General features: G+C 46.8%; 1 protein-coding gene across 3 annotated transcripts in view; it reads left to right on the top strand.

Annotated features, from left to right (window-relative positions):
* Nucleotides 1-19,496, top strand: part of LMF1 (lipase maturation factor 1) — a 203,101-nt gene that overhangs the window by 122,382 nt on the left and 61,223 nt on the right. For all 3 annotated transcript variants that reach the window (XM_074886014.1, XM_074886015.1, XM_074886016.1), the window contains one exon: nt 17,963-18,130. In XM_074886014.1, coding sequence (XP_074742115.1) covers nt 17,963-18,130 — 168 coding nt within the window. The remainder of the gene's footprint in view (nt 1-17,962; nt 18,131-19,496) is intronic.

The following is a 19,496-nucleotide window of genomic DNA, read 5'->3' as shown; positions in this document are numbered from 1 at the left end:
TCTACAAGATCAACCACAGTAATGTTTATATGGAGAAAATTATTTGGGTAGTTTTGATACATATGCTGGCAGTGAGGCGAGGAAGTGGAAAAAACGGTTCAGCGTGGAGGGGAGGGATTGTTGGGGGGACGAGGGCGAGGGGCTGGGGCCGGGGTGACGTAAGCTCAGCTGCATTCACAGCCTGGGTGCCTTTACTAAAAGCTGATGACAGATTGTAAAGCCTCATCCTTATTGAACTGAAGTGGTCCCCCTTTATAAGTCTGATTAAAATTATCCCTGTCCACATTTTTCTGTGGCGTTTCCTCCGGGCAGAGAGATGTCACGGACTCTCCAGTCCATCTGCCCCGGAGGGGCTCTCGGTGCTTTCCGGAGTTGGCTGCTCTTCCCCTGTTTGCTGGTTTGTTCCTGATCCCTGGGAATGAGAAATTACTAACAGTGGTACCACTTACCATGAAGCAATGGTTAGCAGTTCATAACTATTTTTTCCCCTAAATATAGGAGGAAATTGCTGGCTATGGTGAACTATAGATGTTTATAGGCAAGTGCTGTTAAAGAGTTTTACTTCCTGGCTTACTTATTTGTAAATTTTATTTTAATCAGTGCATCAACTTGGAAACATGTTAATCACTAATATGTAGGTTCGAGCAACTCTTTTCTTCTTGGGCTGGTGCATACTTTTAATGCACTGAGCTGCTTGTGTGGGCAAGAAGCTTACTTTTTAAATATTTTATGGAAGGCACAAAGTCTCAAAGGTGTTTTATGTGGCAAGCTAAAGATGTAATTTAATAACAACAAATAGTTGAGGGGTTATTCGGGGAAAGTTTGCCTCTGTGCAGAAATGCTGAAGAATGTAATGGAAAATCCAAATTACCTATGCATGGCACGCTGCTTCCTCTTGCCCCCCAAAAGGACGAGCCTGTGGCTTTATTTCATTTGACTGCTCTTTTTATGGTGGAGTCTGATCCGAAAGTCTTTGCTTTTCCCTGCTGGGTTTCTGTGGCACACAGGGTCACTGGCTGTGGGACGTCGCCCACTGCTTCCACTCCTACGTGGCTTTCAGGAGAGGTTTCCCGAGGCGGTTCAGGGGGTTGGACCCACTGACCACTTGCATGTCTTGGTTGTGATTGTAATAAACCACGTTTCTCTAGATAAGGAATTTTTTTGCTCTTTCCAAAAGCCCACGTGCCAAGAGACTTACTGAAAATTCAAATTTCAGGGAGGAAAAAAAAGAAAAATCTGATGTTTTAAAAGTCTGTATAGGCATTTTCTGCTCCCACCAGGTATCCTCCTTCTTGGCACTGAGTTAGAAAAGAAAAGACCGGCTACAAACCCTGGCTCTTCCCTCCTGGCAGCGTGCAGGAGCTCAGGGCACTGCCCTCCTCCCTCCGAGATAACACCTGCGTTGCGTTTCGGCTCCTGGTGCCGTCCAGTAACGAAGTTACGCCTCGCAGAGGAGAGGGATTATAAAGGAAATGTAAAATCATTTGTAGCAGAAGTGGCATGAAATGTCATTACAAGGGAGGCGGTGGAGGCGGGGGGACCAAGGGACGGGGAGACCCCTCTTCTGTCCTGGCCGATGGCGTTGATTTAATATAGTGTTGATTTAATACAGCGTTTTAGCCACATCACATTTTTGTATTCCTTTCCTCCCTTAAGTTATGCTGGGTCTTTATTAGGCTTTCTGCTCTGATCTCTCACTTCCTCGGTATTTCCACGGCATTCAGCATAACTGGGTCCCAGACAAGGACAAACTGCTATCCAAACAAAAATACCAGGCTTTTTGTGCAAACGCGTTTGGGATGAGCAAATGGGACCGCTCTGAGCTCACTCTCACCTTCTTGTTTGCTCGCTCTTGGCAGTGAGGTGCTCAGGACTGGGCTTAGACGGTTGGAATAATCCGTAAATTATTGGCAAAAATTGTGGCACATTGCACAAGACTGTGCAGTTTTGGGCAGTAGCTCTGTGTAACAGAGCTGTATGACTTTGCTCTGCATTGCAAATCTGAATTATTTAAATACTTGGGTAGGCAGAGACGTGCGTGGGGGTGGCCTCATCCTAACATTGCTCTTTTGCTCTCTGAATTTCTTGTGGACAGTTGCGTTTGCTTTATTTTGTCCTTGATTTAAGTACAGCTGGAAAGGCAGCTTAGACTGTATTTAATAACTAGTCCTTCAACACAGAGAGGTGCAGAAAGTAATTTGTCCCCTTGCCAAGCACCAGAAAGAATGGGCATTTTGTTCTTTGCTTCACAGTGATTTTACCTGGGTGTATTATGGAAAGAGAGAAAGACTTGTGCTACTGTTACCCTGCACGCTGTGTTGATTTATTGAAATTGGAGCCTGCGAGTGTGAGTCGCGAGGTACGTTCTGACATGGAATTTCTAGGAGAAATATACAATTGGCCTGGTTATTATTTTTTCCCTCCTCCTTTCATTTGGGCGTGTTTCCAGCTTTTGCACTGAGGAACAAGACTTTAAATTAGTCTTGAATTTTAACACAATGCAGCTTTGCCTTCGTATTTCCAGCGTTTTATTATAAAGCATCTGAGGTTGCGTTCTTGTTTCATCTCCATCACCTTGCTCACCTGCTCTGAAATGAATAGTTTCTTCTCTTTTTTCTTTTTTTTTCTTGTTTCAGAGGAATGAATTAAAAAGGGGCTGCAGGCAGTTGTCATCTTGGGCTGAAACTGTGGCTTTGCTGGGACTTAAATGTCATTGTCCCCCTTCCTTGGGTGTCTGCATGGGCTCCAGTTGCCTTTCCCAGTGTGCCCATCCGGGCAACCCATCGTCTTGGCAGGGGAGCTCCCGACAGAGCCAAACCTCTCCTGGAGGCAGGGTTTGCCTGTTTCTGCCCAATATGTGTGGCTGAGGCGATGCTGTGCTCTGCCTCAGAGCAGGCGGGAGGAAGAGGAGGAGCCAGGCTGGGCTGAAAATGGCTTTTATCAGATTATTGAATAGGAGCCGGTTGCTTGCAGCGGAGCAGAGCGGTAGAGGTTGGGTGGAAGCTCGGACATCGCCTGGTCCAAGCCCTGCTCACACATGGCCTCAGCAAGCTGGCGATGCACTGGAATATTTTCTCTTATTCAGGCAGTTCTTAGGTTGTTGTAGAAACTTTGGATGCTGACATTGCAGCATGTGCTCTATACAGCCATTTTACTTACAAGATGAATGACAAAATGGAATAAATTTGTTGGGCTGTAACAGAACTTTATCTCTTGTTTAAGTAAAAGCAGATGTGAAAGGCAGGAGGAGGGTTTGTTGGGTGAGATGGTGTAGCTGGTCTTTTTTTGTAGGGCTTTAGTTTGATTTATGTGCTCATATTTATATATAATTTTTGTATCTGCTTCCGGAAGCTGATAAAGACATTGCAAATGCAGTGGGATGAAAACGTAGGGATTAGAAATGGCCTGTTGGTTACAGGTAACAAGGTCTGAGGAAGGCGCTCGGCCTAGGGTCTGATATAAAGCAGCAAAGGAATTGCTGCTCCGCATCGGGCAGGCGCTCGCGGAGAAACTCCTCCTCGTACGTAAAGTTACCGGAGGAGGTTTCACTCGGGCATTACAGTCACAGATATATAACTTAAAAATCGATCGATGTGTTACAGAGGGAGGACACGGGGCAGCTGAGTGTTGGCTCCCGTGTGGCAGCCAGATGTGCGCTGGCACTGGGGGGGCTGGGGGAGCTGAACCCTCTCGTGTCTCCGTACGGCCTAATAAAGCGCGGGGTGCACTGGCTGTGGAAAAATTGATGCAGATGAGAAAACCACAGGGAAGGAATTGTTTGGAGACATGGTGCTGTGTTATCCATGTCTGAGATCTGTGAAAAGAGTAAATTCCCTGATAGCAACTCTAGTTAATTTATTTCCTCTTAAGCTGTGTTAAAATATATGAAGAAATCCTTCTCTTAATTAATCTTGCCAGCATTTATGTATTTTTTTCCTATTCGTTATTTTTATAGCAAGAAATTTAGGGTGAGTATTTTGTACTGATTCTTCCAGACATATTTTGTATCTCCGTACTAGACACCTTAGGCTGCTTCTCCTCCAGTTTTAAATTATTTACTGGGCAGGTTTTAACTCTTAGAGCAAAACTCTGATCTCAGAACTCTGCAAACCCAGCGGGGCTACGCTGCGAACAAGCCTTGAATCTGTTCCCATTAACAAATTCTCAACAAATGAACTGGGGATTTGAGCGCTGCAATGCTTAGATTAGTGGGTTTCTGTTAATTATTGTCCCACATAGTTATTAACAGCATCTGCAATCGTCGAGTTAAAGCACTTCCCCAGGCTGTTGTTTCTCCATGGAAAACATATCTGCTCCTTGACATGTGTGGTAATTCAGCAAAACACTTCAACACGTGCTTGCTTTGAGCAGTTGTTTGCTGATGGATCGGCACCGGCACGGCGGTGGTGGCCTGGCGAAAAGCAGTGGTCGTTGCGTTGGGATGGTAAGAGGCAATTTTTGTGAGCACACGGAGGGCAGAGAGCTGATGCTGCTGGTGTGTAGAGACTGTGGCAACTCGGCGCAGGTCCTCGGTAGTCCTCCCACTTCCCTCTCTTCCAGTTTGATCAATGACAAAAAGCCGCCTTCCCTCTCCGGTGAAAGATCAGCTCCCAAGTAATGATGTCCAGCTGTACTGACAAAATGTGATTGCTCATCAGTTTGGTTGATGACTTAATCTGGGGCTGATTAGCATCTTGGAGACTGTCCAGACGATCAAAAATGATGCATAATTTTGCTGCGGGCCACAGTTTATTTAACATTTTAGCATCCTCCCGGCTCTTGCGTAGCAGCAGGGGCTTGCGTTGTGATGCATGTTCGCTCTCCACAAGGCTCGCTTTTGGGGAGGCAGGGTGCGCTGAAGCCAGGCTCCTGTCGCAGGCAGGAGGGTGTGAGCTGGAATGGCTTGGCTTTGTGTCACTGGGTCGTAGCTGCAGGGGACGTGTCGCTGGCTGGGGCCTCACCGGGCAGAGGAGAGCAGCCCATCGCCCAGAAGTCTGCTGCGCCCTTGGGGTAACGATAAACCCATAAGAGCAATGAAAATGCTCTCCTTCCCCAAAAAAGCTGCTTCCTTAAGCAACTTAATACATTTTCTGTTTATTCTTGCAACTTCCAGATCATCACCCCAACAAGATTTTTTGCTGCCAGGGTGGGGTTTGGGGAACAGGAGAGAGGACAAGGCCCCAGGGGGACAAGACCTGCGGCTGCTGGGAAGGCTGAGCTGTGGGGGAGGCAGCCCGACTCCTGCCCGGCAAGGGTTAAAGCTGGAGCGGGGACTGTTGGAAGAGTTCAGTTGTTTCACATTAGGCCGGGGCGGCCCTGGCTGCCTTCAGTGCTCTGGGAGCCGGGGGCCGAGTCCCCAGTGTTAAATCTGCGTAACCGATGCCGTACAACTGGCACCAGCCTTGACCACAAGTGGCCGTTAAAATAAACATCCCCGGGCTTAACTGACAGGCAGGCTCAAGGAGAAACAGGCCTGCATGACGGGGAATATTAAATACCCAGCGAGAACCTAACTTCATCAGGCAAACACACACATAACCCCCCCCCTCGCCGCCCCGGCATCGCCCCAGCCCCGCGGCATCAATGGGCGCAGTGTTTGGGGCAGGCGCGTGCCTTTCCCGGGGGGTGACGGGCTGGTGCCAGTGGTAGAGGAATATGCAAGAAATCCAGCCCCAAAACCCAGCCTGGGTAAACACGGCGGCACGAGTCCCACGGCGGCACAGGGACTGGCCGGCACGGGCACCATGGCACCAAGCAGGGAGGCAGAGCCGGAGGAAGGGGGCTGCTATCCCTCAGTTGCTCAGGCTCTGAGCTCCTGCTCTGCGATGTTATTTGGCGTTAGGAAAGGAGGTAAAAGGCTTTATTAAAAATGAGACATTTGGCTTAGGTCCACAGTCTTATTTATAACGATGATTTGCAAGCTCTCCAACTCAGGACAAGTGTGAGGGCATTATTACGTCCACGGGGATAGTGGAGCGACACATTTATTGGGTGGAATTTATCTGTCTACAGAATTTATTTCTTTATTTTAGAAAAGCATAGAAACAAGCAGCGCTTACGAAACAAGCAAGGCGATTACACAAGTGCAATACTTGATGGATCTCAAGGCAAAAGGATTTGAACACTCAGACGCGTGGTGGTTGGTGCTGGTGGGAGAGACTTGACCCAACCCTGCAGGCGACCTAAAGCCTCTCTCGGTTAACAAGCGACTCCAGCACGTGCTGCTTAAAATCTGTCACGTTTTTGTGCTGGAAGGTAAACGACTAGAGTTATTAGGAGTGTACTGTGGAACTTTCCATTCCTAGATTGTCCTTAAAAATATAGGTAATTACTATTTTTACCCAAGGAAGGTCTAGAGCAGGATGAGGACATTTATAACAAGCACACTTTTGTATCCAGACATCCAAAGATGCCCAAACCTGTTTCCTGGCATTAGCAGAATTTAATATTTCTATCTATGTCACTGTGTGTGTGTGTGACTTCCTAGCAAATTGTCATGTCTTTGTAAGAAGTCGCTATTTTAACCCTTTAATTAAAAAAAACCCACGTTATTTGAATGATTTCCACACGAAAAGATGCAGTGCCTGTTTGAATGGCTGTAGAGGTGCAGTTCGTTGGCAAAAGAAAGCAGAATTGACTGCTGGATTCATCCACCCATTGAAAGAGTTTGTGTATCGGCTCCTCGTGGCAAAGAGTTTTCTAGTGAATTGTTTTACTTGTCCTAAATTCTTTCAGTCTGCATCCTTTGTTACTAGGGAGAAGGCTTAAAACAGGAATAAGCTCTGCTAAGCTTCTGGCTACATCTTTGGGACAGTTACCTGGTTTTTCCTGCTTTCTTGTTCGCACGGGGGACAGTGGCTAATGCAGGAGGTAATACTTGCTGCTCCCCAGACCCTTCTGCTTTGGCAGATTTTTTCTTTGTTTTTTCCCCTAGGAAACAAAAGGATTATTTTTATTCCATCCTGCTCTATAAGTGCTCTTCGACCAACAGGAGATTCAGGCCTGAAGTCTCCTGAATCAGCCACAGCATGTTCTGCGGAGCTGGTGCCTCTGGCAGAGCAAAGCAGCCTTAGCGTGAGCATCACTGAGTGTCCAGTGAAAGGGATGAGTAACTGCTGTGCCCATTTAAAAGGCCCTTTTGACCAAGTATTGCAGAGAAATCTTTTTGCCTGCTTACACTGTACCCAGGAGTTGTATTACTTCAGCTATAGAGAAATGGTTAAATTTGTAAAATGCCGCAGTCTAGAATGGGCAGAGTTATCCTGGTGTTCATATCAATGTGGTTTCTAGAGGAGAACAGGAATAAGATATACCACGTTATTTTATATACATATTCAACTTGGATTGAATTGGCATAACCATTTTGGGTTAAAAAAAAATATAAACATGCAAGACCTGTCAATAAATTGGAAAATGTATTTGGCAGAGTTGTCAGGCGTTAGTGCTGAAAAATGGGCTGGAAGAACACATGAAACAAGGTGAGAATGTGTTAGAAATCTCTATTTCAGTGTTTAAAGCAAAGAGGTGAGAGGTCCACAGGAGCAGAGACATCTTCTGTCTGCTCCAGGAAGTACTTGAGAATACTACTCAGTACAGAAGGGTAGAGTAGCTCCATACCCTGTACTTTCTCAAATCCCAAAGACCTTTATTTTCATTTTGCCCTTAATGACTATTAATTAAAGAGGTAAGAATGTGTTAATCTGGTGTCACAATGAGTAGAGCACAGAGGAGCAGACTTCACTGATGCTACCCACTCCAGAAGCCTTGCCGAGGGCTACTCAAAGGCTGTGTGCTGGGACTCGTAGGCAAAACGTGTGTTCCTAATGCTAGCCATTCTTTTTTGCACCTCTCGGATGGAGTGAAGAGTCAGTTCCAGGGGTTTTGTTATTTTGGAAGGATTTTGGGAGGCTGTTTATGTCTTTGTACAAACATCTAGGAGGATGGATGGGATCTGACCATCTTCAACTTGTTTCACCCTTTCCAGCCTTGCAGAAACACCTGGTCAGTGTTGGGACCACTCTTTTGTTTCATTTTAATATGAAAGTTTCAGTTTACATTCTTTTTCTGACTTGGCTCAAAGTCTTCTCAGTAAAACCGAGGTGACTTGCAGAGCTAACCAGCACCAGGATGCCTTTCACACCATACCCTCAACCCCTTCCACCCCTTGGATGTTTCATTGATAGCGACGCTGCTCAAACCAGCTGGCTGGTTGAAATACCCACATTTGATGCAGATGAGCATACTCTGTCTCTCGGGCAGTTGGAGAGTTAAACGAGGCAGCCCGTGATGCCAAGCTCCCCATCCTGCCCCCGGCGCTGGATTTGGCCGTGGAGCGCGGTGGCGTTCCAGTTCGGAGAATTCAAATGACCGTCCAGGTAGTTGGTTCCTAATGGTACAATTTACCCTTTGTGAACACGTTTTATGAAAGATCCTACTGTTTGTCTCAAGTTGTGAAAAAAAAAAAAAACCCAAACCAAAAAACTAACCCAACTGTAAATGTCCAGGCCACAAAACTACCTAATCCAAACACAGGCACGAGCCGGGGGCTTTGCTGGCGTTCACCGCCCGTGGGTTTTGCCCATGTGTTCCTTGGCCTGGTGCTGAACATCGTATTTATGAGCGCACACCAAAAAAAAAAAAAGTCCTCTGAAGGAGATACGATCCTGGTTTTAGCACTGAACTTTTAAAAAGGAAAAAAAGTGAAGTAATGAGGGCCTTTGGGAGAGCAGCCACGGTACATTTTTAGAGTTGTGAATGGTAGGTTAAAGCCCTGGGCCCGCCTGAGCGGGCGTAGCGGTTGGAAAGATGTTTGGAAAGATGTTCTTCCACCCTCTCTCTAAAACAGTGGATTTGCCCTTCAAAGCACATCCCTAAAAAGAGAGAAGGGACCACGCTGCATCGCAAGGGTCTTTGGTGGAGGTGGAAAATGGGCACTGGCTGGTTTAGAAATAACTTGCAGTTTGGGGCAGATCCACGAGGCTGCTGTGACCCTGCCAGCTCCATTGCCCCGTGTATCTGTATCCGGGGCTTTCCCTGCTGCAGGAAACCTCGCAGCCTCCCACGCCAGGAAGGGGGGAGCACTGGCACCTTTTAGAGGAGAGCAGAAAGGCTGAAAATAACCTGGCAGCTGCCACCGTCCCTGCAGCCATCCCGGGTGCTCACAGAGGTGGCAGAGATCCACTTCTCAGCAGGGTATCTCCCCTTCCTGCACTTGTTCTCAACTGGACATAGTGGAGTTGTACCAGGAGACCCAGAAGACAATTTACCTGTAGATCCTCAACAGGGAGAACAGGCTCTGCTCTCGGGTTATGGACTTCTTCCTAACTGAACACAAGCTTGTCTTCTTTTTTAACATGGCAGATAGTGTTTCCTCCTTCTCCTCTCCTGACCATCTTCTACGCTGTAGGTTCAGCTTCAGCTGCTTAGGGCAGCCTGTGATCTGTATTTTTAGTACTTAAATTGGATTTTAAACACTTTTCTGACCCTTTGGTAGTTGTGGCTCTACCTGTTGGCAGCAGAACACCATCACAGCCCAGGGCTCTGAAAATTCTGATGGAAAACTTTGATTTGCAGAGCAGTGGACGGGAGTCCTGGGGTAGCTTTTGGCTCCTGTGTCCTTGTCGGTGTTGTCCCCACAGGTTGTGGTTGTCCATTTCCCGTCACAGGCAGCATCCTGGTGCTGTGTCCAAAGCTCCCTGCTCATCTGCTACGTCCAAGGGCTACAGCAAACCAGAGAATAACCCTGGTTTGCAACAGTGAGCTCAGCAAAGCAGCCCTGCACGACAGCAGCGCTGGCTCTCTGCTATTCTTGCTGTGTGGTGTTGAATATCCTTTTGTTTGCAGTGGTTTAAAAACACACTAATTTGATATCATTCCATGGCTGTGTTATCGACTAGAGCGTGCCAGGAACTCTGCTGAAAAGGTCAGAAAATCCCAGTTTATTGAAAATTCCCGCAGAAAAATATTATGGTAAAATGGTCCAGAGAAGACCATGCAAGTGACCTTGCAGAGGTCGCAGAGGGGAATCATCAGAGGGATGAACAGGACAGGATTAGCCAGGGGATCTTCGAGGTGCCAGAGCTCTCAGGGAGATGGGCTGTGGAACCCAGAGGTCCCATCTGGTCCTAGTTAGAGTTAAAAGCATGGAAGATGCTCGTTGCTGGGGTGACCCATGCTCTTTGGGTAGAAACGTTGACATCCTTTCCTTTGAAATGTTTCATACTCAGGCAGAATAAGGAACTGCACGAGCTTTAGTGCTGGAAATGTTAAGCACTGTCATCTCAGTCCACTTGATGCTGGAGCTTTTGGGTCTTGCAGTGATGATAAATGCTTGATGTGGTGTCCTGGCTCTGTTTTCTCTCCTTTCGGCTGCTTATTCCCGGGATGTGGCAGTGTAGCTGTTGCCTGTTATCTGATTTACCAGTTGCTTATAAGGGGGTACCCGGTGGGAGCTGGCAAATCCATCGTCGTGCTCATGTACCAAAGTGATACCCCTAGTCTGCAGGAGAAAAGACTGAATGAACCCAAAAGTAATGTGTATTAAAAGAAAATGTAAAATGGCAGAGGCCACATGAACTAAGCAGAGGTATTTTCTAGCTGTCTAGTCTAACGTTTGGTATCATTTTTCTCTGGGATTACAGGGGCTTTCACCTCATAAATTTGTGCCTGTTTGAGGTCGTTAATCTTTCTTTACATGTTGCCCTGCAATTTTAGAGCTTTGCCACCATCTGGGATCACATTTTAAATGGAGTTTCCACTCAGTACGTTCCTTTTCATGAAATTATTTATATATAGAGAAATATATAATAAATATATCAGGGCTAGGTTGTTTTTAAACATTTTCAGTGCTTTCGCAAGGGCTTACCTTGTGTGGAAAAACTTGTCTTCTCTAATAGAGAGCCATAATAGTGACCAATTAAAGGATCACATTTGCAATATGCTCTTAAATGGCAATTTAAAATATTGGTGAACGACCTGCCTCACGATCCACCAGGGAAGGTGAGCTCTGTTGGAGAGCACCGGGCCAGGGAGTGCATTTCTGTGTTGGAAAATCTTGAGAGTATGAGACACACTGGGAAAGCCCCATCTGATGGCAACGGGATATCAAAACCTGGAGAAGGATTGCTGCAGCTCCCCCGTTGCCCTTGGGATGGGTCCTTCTTGGTAAGCATCTATTGCCCTTAGCTCCTCTTTCTTACAGATGTGCCTTCCAGCCTGGTCCACTCCCCCAACCAAACGTGAGCCATCTCCGGGGCTCTCAATAAACAAATCTTCTCCCCAAAGGCAGCAACACCCGCAGTTGGTTGCACCAGTTTCTTCTGGCCCCTCCAGAGCCAAGATGTCTGTTCCAGGCCCTGCTAATTATTTTAAAGGGATTTTGAACAAATAAATACCCTGAACAGTTCAGCGGTTCTTTGTGTAATTTTAGCTCTGGACCCCTCCAAGAATGTACAGAATAAATAGGTGAATCTGTAATGCATCCACAATTAACTCTATATACAGCGAGCAGCTCGGAGGCACGCTATGGAGGAATAGTGTCAATAAACAGGTATGCTGTGGGCCGTGGAAATGTGGTCTTTGTTATTGGAGAAGGATAGCTCTGACCAGGAGGTAGGGTGCAGTCTGGAAAAGCAAACAGTGCAGCTATGGAGCCTTCTGCCCCCACCCAACTTGTTGGAATTCAAACCTCCAGCATTTCAGTGTAGCCCTGGTAAAGTACATCCTTGCACGTGCTGGTGTAAATCGGGGCTGACTCATCATGAGCAAAGCTTGGGTTTGTAGCTAAATGTCATAGATGTGGCAGGAAGGTTTCACCTTCACTGGTGACTTTGCAAGTACAACTTTCCGAACAGGGAAAAAAAAGTTCCTTGGGATATTTTATAACGCCGAGGCATGAAATTGCACAACAGAATTTTCTCCCAAGACCCTTTCCCCGCCGGCATTTGTAGCCACATGTGCAGCCATCATTCCCCAAGAAACCCAATGCCCAGACGTGAATCATTTCTCTGATTTTTCATGCTTTTAACTTTTCATTGCTGAGGCTTCGCTCAGCTGGGAGAAGTAGGGACCTGTTTCAGCTTTGAAAAACCTTAGACGGAGGGACGGCTGGGGAAAGGAGTTAAAAATGAAACAGCAGATTTATATATATAAAAAGTAAAAATATATGTTCTACATCTGAAGTTTATTTAGGTCCTTTGGGAGAGTGGCGCGGCACTACGTCTCTACTAAATTGCCAACATTTTATGGTTGTGCTGGCACCGAGTCAAACACACATCTCCTTGGCTTGGGTTGCTGTCTTAAAGCAGGCAGATTCCAGTATGTTTTTCTATGAACTGAATATTACTATTGACTGGACAAGAGAAGCTCTGCCCAGTGAGAACGTATAGGTAAATTTTCTTTTTAATAGACCTATCGAGACTTAATTATTTTGATATTATGTTATTGAAGAGCCAACCCCTTGTGACCCACCCGGACATTAGATCTCTGTGCATTTTAAGACAGATACAACTTTTTAGTTTTTTCTTAAGATTTTATTTTGATTGGAATCATATTAATAATTGGAAAGTTTTGAAGGGCCTATTTTTAACTGGCTGTGTATGCAAGTACATTAGGAGCATGCACGTGGAGCCTTGTGTGCGTGAATATGTATAAAATACACACGGCACAAGGTACCGCTGGGATTTACGTGAGTGACTGAGCAGTTCGCTGCTCAATTTCCTTTCAAAACCCTTGCCTACATGTGTATCTTTGTCCAAAATTGCTATGTTGTTCATCAATCAAGGTGGCTGCACACGCAGAGCGCCCACCACAAAGCCTCGCCGGCAAGGAAGCAGCTCTCCGTAATGTCCCCCCGTTATGAAGAAGGGTGTTTTGCAGGAGTCGTCAGTTGCTGCACAGCACAAGACGGTCTGACTTCAGTCAAGACACGCATCTTCCCACACTTCCCAGCAGATGCGAGTGACCCAGTTTATCTCCTTTCTGCTTGCTGCCTCTTGCTCTTCTGCACGGGGCTGGGAAGCCGTTTCTGCTGGGGCTTGGGAGAGTGGAGCTTTGATCTGCAGATGCGTAAGGAGGAAGGGTCAAGATCTGAAACAGAATAGACTGGCAGAGAAACAGCCTGTTGGATCATGTTGATCAAATTATGCTCTGCGATGGAGAATCCTTTTTATTTTTTGGTCTGAAGTACAAGAGAACTGAGAGCTTTTCTTTGAAGCTGAGAGGATGAGTTCATGCCTCAGTGCCTTGGGAAGTTGGAGTACTGTGCTTAACAGTTCATCTGTACCTTCTACAAACGCTCAGGAAAACACTCAGTAATAGCTCTGAGCCTGCTTTTCCAGGGTACTGCTCTTCTTCACACCTTTCTGTTTGTGCCAGAGGCTTCCCTCTCTTTTGACTGTTGGAGCCTCTGGTGCCCACAAGCTGTTACTGAAGTGTTTGTTGCACCAAGTTAATCCTATTTCTTTTGACGGAATAGTTGCTTCCACTCATCATTTATTCATATTTGCTGCTGTTCCATTTCCTTCTGTTTTTCAAGATTTTTCTGACATTAAGTGTGCTCAGATTTGATTATTTTGGTTAAGTAGGTGCCTTTCGATGGGAAAAGAAATGATAGTATCTAGAGTGTAAGGAGTATTTATGGCTTGATTTGTTTTTCACCAAGCCAGATTTCTGTGATGGGCATCACGTATTTTGAAAGGCTGTCCTTAGTGTTGTTTTAATATTAATGCCAAGTATATTTCTGGTTATCTGAATCAATAGATAATCTGAGTTTATCTTGTGCAAACAGGTGGAAGAATGGATTTTTTTGTTCGCCTTTTTGAACCTGATTCGTTCATAACTTGCTACTGTTTTTTTGAAAGATGCCTTGTGAATTTGAGCTGTTGAGGCGCTCAGACGAGCGAGCAGATACAACAGAGACTCCTGACGCCGTGTCGCAGTTTATTGTGGAGTGAAGGAAGGTAAAAACCCATTGTTGCACAGGATAAAAGTTACTTGATGTATCTCTGGGCTCCTCCTCATTTGTGATCTGGAGAGGACAGGGGCTTCCCCACCCTCCAGCTTCGCGCTCCCGTGCCGCACCGTTACTTGCATGGGAGTTGTGCCGCTCCCGCTGTAATAACAGCCCCAGCCCTGTCTGAGTGGTGGGTTGTTCGAGGACAATGTGGGACTTGTTTTCACACACACACGTGTAGGAGAGCCTGGAGATTTCCCTAGGCTGAGCTGGGGTATCTAACACTGGGATTACATACTCCATCGGAGTTTATGTAATGCCATACCAATAAGGAGGCTGAGAGGAGAGACCCTGTGCATTTACAGTCCCAGAGAAGAGCGTTTACTCTGGTGTATAATAGCCTTCTGTTGGGTTTTAGTAGCGTATAGTTTAGTAAATTAGGAGTCTTCAGGTACTTAGCACTTTAATGGTTCTCACTAAGAACATAATTAAACCATAGACCCCTTAGGGAGAAAAAACAGTTTATTGTACATATTTTTAGAATCTGTTACCAGCCCTCATAAAACCTGGTAGATACAAGCCAGAGAACATGCCTTAGCTGGCGACCCAGAATCCATTCAGCAGCCCCCGCCGAGTCTCGCCCCGCAGTCACACGTTACAAATCTGCCCCGTGAATTATGGAATTAATTTTCCCCAATCCGATTTCAAAACGCATTTGCAGTGCAGTTTTTCTCTGGCTGCTGGAGGTGTGAGGGAGGCAGAAGGTTTATTATATTGCACCTTGTGCTGACACATGAAGCTGGTTTTTACTAATCATTTTTTTATTTAAAAACATTTTATGTTTCACAGGGGTATCCAGAAACGGGGCTTGTGGGAGACACGGGCTCCGCTCTGTTCCTCTCACCGTACGTCTGCCTTCAGCTTGTTCATTTAGTGGCATCTGACTTCGAGCTGCATTTTTCTGTGTCTGTGTGTGTCAGGAGTTCAGAGTTCTCGATGTAGGGGAACTCCTGGCTGCTTCCTAGGATGCTTCTCCTTGCAAAGCAGCCATGAAGCAAAGCTCAAAATCCCCAGCGAAACGAGCTGGGTGAAGTGATCCTGGAATGCTTGTCCCTCCTCCCGGGCTCTGACAGCGCCGCCTCCGACACTGCCGCGATGTTTCCGTAGGATATGATTACACTGGGAACGCACTAGGCATGCCTGTGGTGGGCAAGTTTCCTCTCTCAGCCCAGCAATGCGCCCCAGGGGCTCTCTCCCAGCCCCAGCTGGGTGCTGCACAGCGGGACCCACCGGATGGGGTGTCGGGTGCTCCCAGCACCCCCGGGTAGCAAACAGAAACCAGAAAGCTTTCCAGCATCACAGGTGCCTGAGCTTGGGGCCACGGTGATTCACACGTTGCTCTGGGTCTTTGCTCTTGCCTCAACACCCCTTCCTGAGTAAACACGGCTTTCTCCCCGGGAAACCTGTGCCGCGCTACACCCGCATTCGCAGCATCTGGAAGGCATTGGGAGGAACACACACACACAGAGCGCTCTCCTCCCCCAGCAGCCTTTTAACAAATTTCTGATACGTGCGAATCGCTTCTCTATCGCTGTGTTTCGCTTTACAGACTCGAGGTTTACACACCGGCGAAGCGGCTGCAGCGGTGGGGAGGGTCCCTTACTGATAGCATCCCCAGAGGCTCCAGCACCAGCGCTGCTCTTAGAAAATGCATTTCTTTCCCTCTGTCAAAAGAAGCGCCGAGGAACCGTGTGTTATTTGTGGTGTGTCTGCTGCTGGTTTAGACTTTCGGTCTTGTCGTTGGGAGTTTTCTTGCCTGTCATGCGGCATTGCCCCCACTGACACCGTGGTAGTGTCAGCGCTGATAAGGGGAGGGGTGGCAATGCTGTAGCACCTGGGAGTGAATTATTAACCCACCAGATTTCTGTGCTTCACTTCTCCTTTTTCCCCATTTCTACCCCAGGATAAGAATCAGGCTGCTGCTAACAAGCTAACAAGGCTGTTCCCCCGCCAGCCCGTACGTGTCTGCTCCATGAGCCCAAACCAAGAGCTTTCTTCTGCTCCTTGTCCCACTGCAGTGGGACTAGAGGCAAGAATTTTATCTTTCTGCCCTTAAGCACAGGAGGTTGGGGGGACGATACCTTGAGTCCCAGCCCAAAGCAACAAGCAGGATTTGCTGGCTGTGGTTGGCCTTGATAGGTGAGGGCATCAGCCTGTGATGGAGGGGAAGGGGTGGAGGAACCCGATGGCACGTTCAGTAGCTAAGGATGGTCTTAGCTTTAAAATTAAACAGCCACAGTCAAATGTCTGACTGCTTAGTGCTATCACATCATGAGATTTAATCACCTATGTAAGTGAGTGTGTAATTACATGTGTAATATTGCCTGTTCTCCATGGTCCCTGGCCGTAAGTGCTGCCTGCATCGAGGGGAGCGGCTCCACGACACGCTGCTGGTGGGGCCACGGGCAGCGGCTGCATCACAAGAGGGGGATAAACATGCTGCCTTCCTACGGCTCCGGCCTGCTGGGATCGGGCGGTTACGTGCTGGAAACTGGGTCATCTCGGGCTAAACGCTACACCTGGTAGGACTGATACATCATCTAGGTCAGTTTTGGTTAAAGCACTTTAAAAAAAAATAATAGAAGAATCCAAGAAAGCAACCTGCCTTCTTGGAAGGCTAAAGGCATTTCTGAGCAATTTGGGATCAAGGTAAGAGGATCTCTTTGTGAGCCTCCCTGACGTTCTGGGAATGCTCAAGAGCAGTCCAACAAGGAGATTAACTCAAACCAGGTCCTGTGCGGAGGGGAAGGACGCTTGGTGGCACCCGGGGCTGCTGCTGCCCCGGGAGCGGGGAGCCCTGACCTCCCACCCCCTTGCCGGAGCGGACTTGGCAGAGCTCCTTGACCCCGACACCGCTCCATCCGGCGCCGGTGTCCGAGGAAGGAAGGATGCGGTCTCCTGTCCTGAGGGGTTACAGCAGCCTCAAATCCATATAAAGCAACAACTTTATTAATCCCAGCTTTGCTAATAAGGAATTACAATAGTTGTGGGATTTGGCAGTGGAAGCACGCTCAGTTGCCATGCATAGTACAGTATTTTCCCTGTTTTGTTTGTATTTTAGATTTAACTACAAATAATTTAAAGATGTGTTGTGTCTCCTTCAATTAAAATTTGCATCTTCATCCTCTCTTCTTTTTTTGTCACCATTCTAAAACAATACTAATGAATTTGAGCTTGTCAGATAAGCTAAGATAAATCGTTCTTTCTTTTTGCTAAAATTGCATCATTTCTTAGGGTGGCAGTTATTAACATATCAGGATTTGGTTTTGTTTCCTTTGTAAAATTTGCAGCTTTATTGTAGGGGATGGAAGATCTCCCAGTGTCAAAAAATTGCAGGCTGATAGAAGAATAATATTGTCACAAGGCCAGTATGTAAATACCTTAAACCAATATAGCATGTTTAGAGGAATTACACTTTCCTCTCCCAAATTACGATTTTGGAAAGCAACTCTACCACCACATTTATTTCAAATTTAAACATTTTGAAAGAGTATCTCCTAGGTTTTGAAATCTGGTTTCCATTCCTGGCTCTGTTTGACCTACTGTGTGACCCTGAGGAAATCTTTTTCTCAGTTTCTGTATCTGCTTAGTTGCTCTGATGATCTTCAGCACTTGTGCAGAGCGATTTAACATCCGTCGGCATCGAGCTCTGTGTAACATTTCAGTATTAAATAATGGTGGGTTTAATTTAAGATGAATGGAGTTTGGTTATGATGAAAAAAGAGAAAATTAGGACTCTTGTTTTTTAAAAGATGTGTTGCTTTAAAAATTCCTTGGGTTTGCATGAAAACAACTGAATAAAATAATTTTCTCTAAAAAGAAATGAGTGCCCAGAGGCAAAGGATGGTTCTCCTGTGAGCAAACTTGGGGAAAGAAATAAGGGAAAAGGCCAAGAGACCCTGATGATGAGACTTGGAGAGGGATTGATTCTTTTTTTCTTCCATCTTTCAGACACAGCCAGTGCCCAACCCCATCGCCTACTTCATGCATCGCTCGCCGTGGTGGTTTCACCAGTTCGAGACCCTGGTCAATCACTTCATCGAGCTGGTGGTGCCCTTCTTTCTCTTCCTGGGACGGCGGATGTGCATCCTACACGGCTTCTTGCAGATCCTCTTCCAGGTGAGATGCTCCCGGGTTTACTGCCTAAGGGTCTTGTCTTCACCCAGGATGGAGCAGGGGGTGTTTGAAGGGGGTAAAACCTCTCCCGCTGCCTGCGGCCGGGGGCCATGGGGTGGGCTGGGACCTGGGTGGCCGAGATGCAGACACACGTTCCTCACACCGGCTCTGTAACCTGCCACGAGGACGTGGGCAGCTGTGCCAGGAGCGGCAGCGGTGCGGGTCGCTGAGGCCCAGCTTCTCGGAGCGGGAGCCGCATCCAGAGGAACTGACTCAAGCGGCAGGTCGAGAGTTCAGGCTCAAGTGAATCAGGATGATTCACAGCTATTAACTGTTGGCTCTCGGGTGGTTTGCGCTGGCGTGGCTGCTCTTAGTGTGATGCTAGAGGTTTGTTTCCCTTGTCGCTGGTTTGGTTTCCGTTCATATGGATGGTAGAGAAATGTCAGCCCAGGACTAGTGCAGAGGGTCTGATCCTGCGGCTGTGGGCAGCTGGGATGAATAGTCACATTTTTTTCAAAAGTTAATTTTTATAGACATCTTTCAAGCCCTTTGAAGGGATTTTTTTTATACATATATTTAACATTCAAGGGCTGTTTTTTATCTCTGAAGATGTTTGAGCTGTTTTTCACAACCATCAGATTCACTGAGGCTCGTAGTGAAAATAATTTCTTCAAAAATTAATGTCATTCATGTTCCAGTTGAATCTGTTGGGGTGTTTTTGTAGGTGAAATAAATAAATCTGTGCAAAAGTCAGAGGACAGAAGCTTCTGCATATATACTTTCCTAGACCACATCTGATTTCTCTCGTCTCTGTCCCAGCATAATTCAAAGAGCCCACTAGACCCCAGCCACTCTGACCCGCAGAAGCGCAGCTTTCAGCCCTTGCTGACTGCAGCGTTTGTTCAATATTGTTTCAGCATCATGAAATTCATACTTGGTAGCTGCTACTGCTTCCTCTAAATACGTGTGATGATTAAACTGGAGAACAGCTTATAAACTCTACTGGTAAACCACAAAAATGCTGATCAGATTTTAAAGAGCTGACATAAAAGCTGCAGGATTTGTGTCCTCGCAGAGATGCCCGCTCCTTCTCTGGCATCCAAAACGCCTCCCGTTGTGTCTGGGTACCACCGAACGTAGAGCTTGTACCTCTGCTCACTCGGCACTGACGTCGGGTTTGGTTTAGTTAGGATGGATCTTCTGAGGCAGCTGGAGGTCCTGACAGCGGAGCAGAACAGCTCTGACCCAAAGAGGTCTTGGGGCATTGCTCCAGTTGTGTTTGTGACGGGCATCACACCTGAGGTTTTCAGTGTCACTGGGAGGATCATATTCAGCCCAACCCTAAAAAACCTGCTCTTTTGTCTCATGG

Source organism: Strix uralensis, chromosome 16 (genome assembly GCF_047716275.1).
Source record: "Strix uralensis isolate ZFMK-TIS-50842 chromosome 16, bStrUra1, whole genome shotgun sequence".
NCBI classification, from domain to species: domain Eukaryota; kingdom Metazoa; phylum Chordata; class Aves; order Strigiformes; family Strigidae; genus Strix; species Strix uralensis.
The sequence above is the reverse complement of the archived record's forward strand: the minus strand, read 5'-3'. Positions and strand labels throughout refer to the sequence as shown.